The sequence below is a fragment of the Girardinichthys multiradiatus genome, chromosome 4, assembly GCF_021462225.1.
Source record: "Girardinichthys multiradiatus isolate DD_20200921_A chromosome 4, DD_fGirMul_XY1, whole genome shotgun sequence".
Classification (NCBI taxonomy): domain Eukaryota; kingdom Metazoa; phylum Chordata; class Actinopteri; order Cyprinodontiformes; family Goodeidae; genus Girardinichthys; species Girardinichthys multiradiatus.
The window spans coordinates 49223047-49229651 of NC_061797.1; the positions used below are offsets into that span (position 1 = coordinate 49223047).

A 6605-nucleotide genomic window follows, 5' to 3' on the forward strand; every position below is an offset into this window, starting at 1 on the left:
GATAGTAGGAGAAGTAAGAACTGGAAGAAGGAGCAGAAAAGAGGAAAGATTAATTACAAGATTAAGAATAGGACATAAAGGACTTAATTCTACATTGTTCAAGATAAAGAAACATAATACAGGAAAATGTGATTATTGTGGAGAGGAGGAAATAATAGAACATGTAATATTGAAGTGTCAGAAATATGAACAAGAAAGAACAATTTTAAGGAGAGAATTTGTAGGTATTAAAGAAAATTTTATTTTGAGAGATACTTTGCAAAGAAGTTTAGGTAGCAAACATATTCAAATTATAATTAGATTTTTCAAAAGCACTAAATTAATAAATAGAATTTGATTGTTGTAATAGTAAATAAGATTTAAAACCATAAAGAACCACACTCCACACCAGTCGATGGCGGTAATGCACATCATAAAGTTATTTGCCAACCGCCAAAAATAATACAAGAAGATGAAGATGAAGCTGCTTCCTCGCTGTCTGAATCGTGTTGTCTTGTGGTTTTAGCTGCTACAGATGATCTGAGGTTCTGTTCGCTTGTTTCCTGCGTCTTTCTTCTCGTCATGTCCGCTGTGGAGGTTCGAGCTGCGGTGAGTCAACAGCTCATCTGTCTCTGTCTCTCTGTCTCCATGTTGTCCAACGTGTCTCGGTGTGTTGCAGCCGCTGCAGGCCGCAGAGGAGCCTCTAAAGAAGGGGAAAAGCTCCGCGGCGGTTCCGAGGAGAGCTGCTCTCGGAGAGATCACCAACTTTACCGGAGCAGCGACCAACATCAAGGTAACAGCTGCACACCTGGACCACCTGTCCACACCCGGTTCTGTGGTTGAACGGGGCTGTTCTGGATTCAAACCACACAGACCGAGTTTGGATCTTAGTCACAGCGGCAGTAAACGGCTGGTTCAGTTTTTACAATCTGGGCCACCTTTGATCATCTCTAGTAGGTCTCTGGTTCTGATGTAACCTTCAGCTTCAGCTTCATTCTGCAAACTTCAGCTCAGTTGGAGAACTCCAACACAAACAACCATTTTATATTTCTGCAGTCTAGATTAAAGAACCCAGCAGAAACACAACTGGTTACAGTTGTTGGTTCTGGTTACAGTTGCTGGTTCTGGTCCAGTTGCTGGTTCTCTGTCCAACATCTAATCCAGTTCCAGTCCAACAGCTCTGATGTTTCCGCAGAGGATGGGAGCTTCAAAGAAGTCCTCCAAAGGATCCTGCTCCCAGAAACCTAAACTGGTCCAGGAAGATGCTGTAGTGGTCCAGGTGGTCCCAGCTGCTGCAGATCCGCTCCCTGCTCTTCCAGAGGAGTTGTCTGACGTGTCCATGAAGGAGGAGCTGGAGCTGTGCCGGGCGTTCTCCGAGACGCTGCTGCCGGTGCAGGATGTGGACGAGCAGGACGCAGAAGAGCCTCAGCTCTGCTCTCAATACGTCAAAGATATCTACACCTACCTGCACCTCCTGGAGGTAACTTCCTTCGTGCTCCAGCTCAGCTGCTCTGGCCGCTGCCAGCTCTGACCTCTGACCTCGGCGTGTCTCCTCAGGTACAGCAGGCCGTACGGGCCGACTACATGAAGGGGTCAGAGATCACTGCTAACATGAGGGCGATCCTCATCGACTGGCTGATCCAGGTCCACTCCCGCTTCCAGCTGCTGCAGGAGACCCTGTACCTCACAGTGGCCATCCTGGACCGCTTCCTGCAGGTGAGCTGGACCAGAACGTTCTCCTCTTCCCGTGTTCAGCTGGAAATGACCCTCTGCTGCTGCACCGCAGGTCCAGCCAGTATCCCGGAGGAAGCTGCAGCTGGTCGGGGTCACCGCCATGCTGGTGGCCTGTAAGTACGAGGAGATGTACTGTCCGGAGGTCGGAGACTTCTCCTACATCACGGACAACGCCTTTACCAAGCCTCAGATCCTGGAGATGGAGCAGGTGGTCCTGAGGAAGCTCAATTTCCAGCTGGGACGTCCGCTGCCGTTGCACTTCCTCCGACGAGCCTCCAAGGTGGCCAACGTGAGTCTGAAGCTGCAGGACAGATGGGAAGGATGTTCCTGGGAATGATGCTGTGAGAAAACTCCTGATCCATCCCTTAGTTCCCTGCAAGCTGCCAGACTTGAACTCCTTTAAAGTGGTTTGGATCCAAAATTCTCCAGGTTTCCTGAAGGTTTTGTCTGCTTGGACGTGAACCGTGACTGTGGGCTGGATCAGGAGTTTTCCACAGCTCTGGGATTGTTTTTTGGAAGCAGTGAGGTTGATTGGACCTGATTGGATGTTTGTGTCTCAGGCTGACGTAGAGAAACACACTCTGGCCAAGTATCTGATGGAGCTGACCCTCCTGGACTATGAGCTGGTCCACTACCGGCCTTCTGAGATCGCCGCTGCTTCGCTGTGTCTCTCCCAGCTGCTGCTGGACGGGCTGCCGTGGGTGAGTTGTCCTTTCTGTCCGGGTCTCTACTGCTGCTGCTGGTTAGCTGAAGACTTCTCCTCTTCCTCAGTCACCCACGCAGCAGCACTACTCCACCTACGACGAGGCCCACCTGAGGCCCATCATGCAGCATGTGGCCAAGAATGTGGTGATGGTGAACGAGGGGAAGACCAAGTTCCAGGTGAGTCTCTGAGACGGCCGAACTTCTCCTGGTGTGTGGATGACCTGTATATGTTGATGTTCCCGCAGGCCGTGAAGAAGAAATACTCCAGCAGCAAACTGATGAAGATCAGCCTCCTTCCTCAGCTGAGGTCCTCCATCATCCAGAAGCTGGCGGCTCCTCTCATCAATGATCCCTGAGACTTTCTTGTTTTATTCTTGAGGAACTTTTTCTCATTTGCACTTTAAAGTTCTAGTTCTGCGGACTGAGCCGAACCTCTGCACTACTTTTTCTGTTTTAGCGCCCCTGTTAAAGGCACCATGTTTTTAGCCTTTAGCAGGGATGATGATGATGATGTTGTTTGAGAAACTTGAATGGTTTTTAATAAAATGTCTCTTTTTTTTTCTTTTTTTTTATAGAAAGCTCACTGCTTACCGAACAGAACTTCCTGGATCCACACTAAACCATACAGAACATTTAGTGAATGTTTCCTGATATCCGTTTGGTTTTCATATGCTGGATTAGGTTTGGGTTTCTGGCTAAAACGTGTATCAACAGCTCATTAGCTACAACTCATTTGCATCATTCTGCACTTTAATTTTTTTATTATACATTTAAGTGTTTCAGATAAATGAATTCATGGTGAACCTCAGGAAATGGGTTTTATTTAAAAGGGAAGAAAGCTGTCACAACCAAGCGGGCCTTATGTGGGGAAAACCTGGGGGGGTTCCATTTCACTACCTAACTCGGACCTGATTACGGCCTGACCCGTAGAATGAAATGTAAAACAGAACCGGCCTGACTACATGAAGTAGGCTAAACTATCTCACATCATGTCCCGATCAAAGATTCAAGAACAGACATCTGTCAGTCTGGAAAGGTTACAGAGCCGCCTCTAAGGCTTTGGACTCCAGAGAACCAGTCAGAACCATTATCCAGACAATATGAAAACATGGAACAGTGGAGAACATTCCCAGGAGTAGCTGACCTACCAGGATTACTCCAAGAGGTCCCAGGAAAATCCCCAGAACAACTAAAGCCCTCCAGACCTCAGTTAAGGTCAGAGGTCATGATACAAGGGCCAAGATGGCCTCCATGGGAGGTTTCCAAAGCTGGAACCAAGGCTGTCAGATCTGGGCTCCCAAGGCTGAAGTCCTGGATGTCCTGAAGGAAGACATATAAAAATTTATTAAACCTCTAAAGCCAGCAGAATTTCAGATGTTTTCTTAAACATGGTTGTGAACATGTGATTGCAGCTGCTTCCATGAAGTCCGAAGTAGAGCTAAGTCTAGAGGAGAGCTGTTGCCTCCTGCAGGAACATCAAAGCTGAGCTGCTTCCTCTATCAGCCTGGAGGGATTTTACCCATCTCCTTTCAGGGGGATTTGGACTGTTCAGCATTTGGATTTCTTTCTTCTGATGAGTGATGTTTCTTCTTGTGGTGATTTCAAGACTCAGCAAAGGTTTTCTCTGGACTTTCACTGCATTTCTGCTCATTTTCTTTTAGACAAGTGGCTGAACAAGCAAAAACAAGTGTAGTCAGTGGATAAATAACATACAAATAAAAAAAACAAAACTCAGACTTTTAATTTGAAAGATTATAATAAAGATTTGACTCCTTGACCAAAAAAATCTAACAATAGGGGGGTTAAAGATGGGTCCAGTCCTGGAGAGCTTCTGTCCTGCAGCTTTTTGATTCAGGTGTGTTGAAGAGGTGCATCTAAAAGTTGCCAGATGGCAGCCCTCAAGGTCTAGAGTTTGGCACCCCAAACTTCTGAACAAAACAAGGTGCTGAGCTGATGGGGCAGCGATAAGCTGTGTTCATGATCAAGGAAAGGAAATTGGTGTCACAAAAGTATTGAAGAAAATATACTTTCTCCCTCAGTTTTCATTTTATTGGGAAATAATTTGTCAGGTTCAACACTGTTTCTGAGTTGTGTTTGGGTTCTGACCTTTATTCAAATATGCTCAGATGGTGGTCCAGGTCTTCGCCAGGGTTTTCTTCTCTTTTTAAAAGGCCACACAGCACATACTGACAGATCCAGCATTGCCAGATGAAGGCCCCGCAGGAATCCATTCGTCCGTGCCAAAATGAGATGGACGCTTCTGATCTGGATGTGGTTTAGTCCAGACAGTAGAGACGCTGATCAGACTGACATAACAGCCACCAGAGGGTATCAGTGGCTGGATCAGAGGTTCTGACGTGAACTTGTGTTTCTCTCCTCTGGAAATGAATGAGGCAGACTCATCCTTCAGTTGTAGGAGATTGAGCAGAACTTGGAATATCTCTTAAAGCCTAGCTTACAAGAAGCAGGAGGTCTTACCTTATAATAAAGTGAGATGTAGAAATAAACAGCAATGAAGGGGAACTCACTGTGGGATATCTGTACAATATGACCCCTGTTCATCTCCATCTGGTGGTGGTGATGCTGTTTGGCAAGTTGGTGGAAGTGTGATGCTATGGGGCTGCTCTGTAACTTCCTGAACCCACTTTTTGTCCTCTGGTTCTAGACCTGACAGCTTCATGTACATCAAACCATTTCCACCCCATCACTGGTATGCATGCAGACCAAATCACTTCTAAATTAGGCGGTTTCTATTGGGTTAAGAACTGTTTTAGTCTATCGTTGAAATTTTCCATAGATGCAGCTAAAGAAATGGGAACAAAGTGTGTTTAACGGCAATCTGCAAAACATCAGGACCTGCTGAGAAGGTAATGCAGCCATTAGAACAAGCTGTGTTGGAGCAGGGACACCTCTAAAACCTGCAGGACCCCAGGGACCAGAGTTGGACGCCCCAGACTCATCTCTCATCGAGGCTGGCCATCAGTTTACTCCTGTAACTGACACATGTAATACTCGTGGTATTCCATAGATGGCAGCACCTCTGTGGACAGACCCCTCATCTCAGAGGGATCATAAGATTTATATTTTAATTTAGTTTTTTAAAGTTTATCTTATGTTTTGTTTTCTGTTCTGGTTTTGATCCCTTTTTGGACTAATTTACTCTTCAAACACATAACGGAACTGGTCCAAATCTGCTTATCAGATCCGACTACGAGGCGATGAGGGGATTATAGTAACTCTGAGTCATAAAACTACTTTGAGAGGTCACAGTAATCTCATTCGGGCCGGAGGAGATTACTGTGACCCATTGAGGTGGGTTCCAAGACACGATCTTTGTTAGAAAATGAAACCAACAGATTTATCTGTTGTTAATTACAGTTAAGGCTTTCTCAGACAATGAGCTGACCCTGATTAGTTAAAGCAGAAGAATATAATGAGTTGAAGATGCTTTCATTTCCAACACACGAATAATCTGAGATTAGATTGATTAGATTATATTGTTTTAAATTAGAGAAACCAGGTTTAAGTCAGCCACTAACCAGGAATGGGTTATTTTAGGTAATGTTTCTCCTTGGAGAAAAAACAAAAGGAACATTTTATGCTGATGTCTTCTGCAAAACCTTCTAAATTTGTTCACACCCTTTCAACTTCTCCACTTTTGTCTCGCTTTAAATACAAACTTTGGTTTATTTCATTGGGAATTTCTGTTGCAGACAAACCCAATGCAGTGCTTAAATGAGAAGTGGAAAGAAAATTCTGATTTATTTTCAAAAATCTGAAAAGTGTGGTGTACATGTGTTTTCAGACACATGTCGGTACTTTATAGAACCTCATTTGGCTGCAGGTCTTCTGGAGCTTTGAACATCTATAGACCAACTTTTTTCTTTGCAAAACTGCTCTTGCTCAGTCAGATTGGACCTAAACCACCCATTGTATCTGGATGGATGTTCAGGGTAGTTGTCCTGCTGGACGGTGAACCTCCACCTTAGGTCTCGGGTCTTCTGCAGCCTCTAACATGTTTTCTTCCTGGATTGTCCTGGATTTATCCATCTTCCCATCAACTCTGACCAGCTTTCTTGTTTCTGCTGGAGAAAACCATCCCCGCAGGATGATTCTGGCATCAACTTAGTACATTGTGGGTATGATGTGTTCAGGGTGATGTGTAGTTAAGTTTAGGGTTAGTAGTA

The 6605-nt window shown here is 45.2% G+C and overlaps 1 protein-coding gene across 1 annotated transcript; it reads left to right on the top strand.

The window, feature by feature from the left end:
• The first annotated feature begins 427 nt into the window (after positions 1 to 427).
• Positions 428 to 2975, top strand: LOC124866658 (G2/mitotic-specific cyclin-B2-like). Its single transcript, XM_047362546.1, has 8 exons — positions 428 to 588; positions 659 to 772; positions 1175 to 1459; positions 1537 to 1695; positions 1766 to 2002; positions 2274 to 2414; positions 2485 to 2595; positions 2664 to 2975. Exons 1-8 carry the CDS (start codon positions 562 to 564, stop codon positions 2772 to 2774), a joined length of 1185 nt encoding a protein of 394 aa, XP_047218502.1. The 5' UTR covers positions 428 to 561; the 3' UTR covers positions 2775 to 2975.
• Positions 2976 to 6605: the final 3630 nt, after the last annotated feature.

Excerpts from the sequence above, each read along its gene's own strand:
- LOC124866658 (XM_047362546.1), top strand. The coding sequence starts at position 562 with ATGTCCGCTGTGGAGGTTCGAGCTGCG. Across the intron at positions 773-1,174 it reads GAGCAGCGACCAACATCAAG|AGGATGGGAGCTTCAAAGAA; the intron begins GTAACAGCTGCA and ends ATGTTTCCGCAG. Across the intron at positions 2,003-2,273 it reads GAGCCTCCAAGGTGGCCAAC|GCTGACGTAGAGAAACACAC; the intron begins GTGAGTCTGAAG and ends TTTGTGTCTCAG.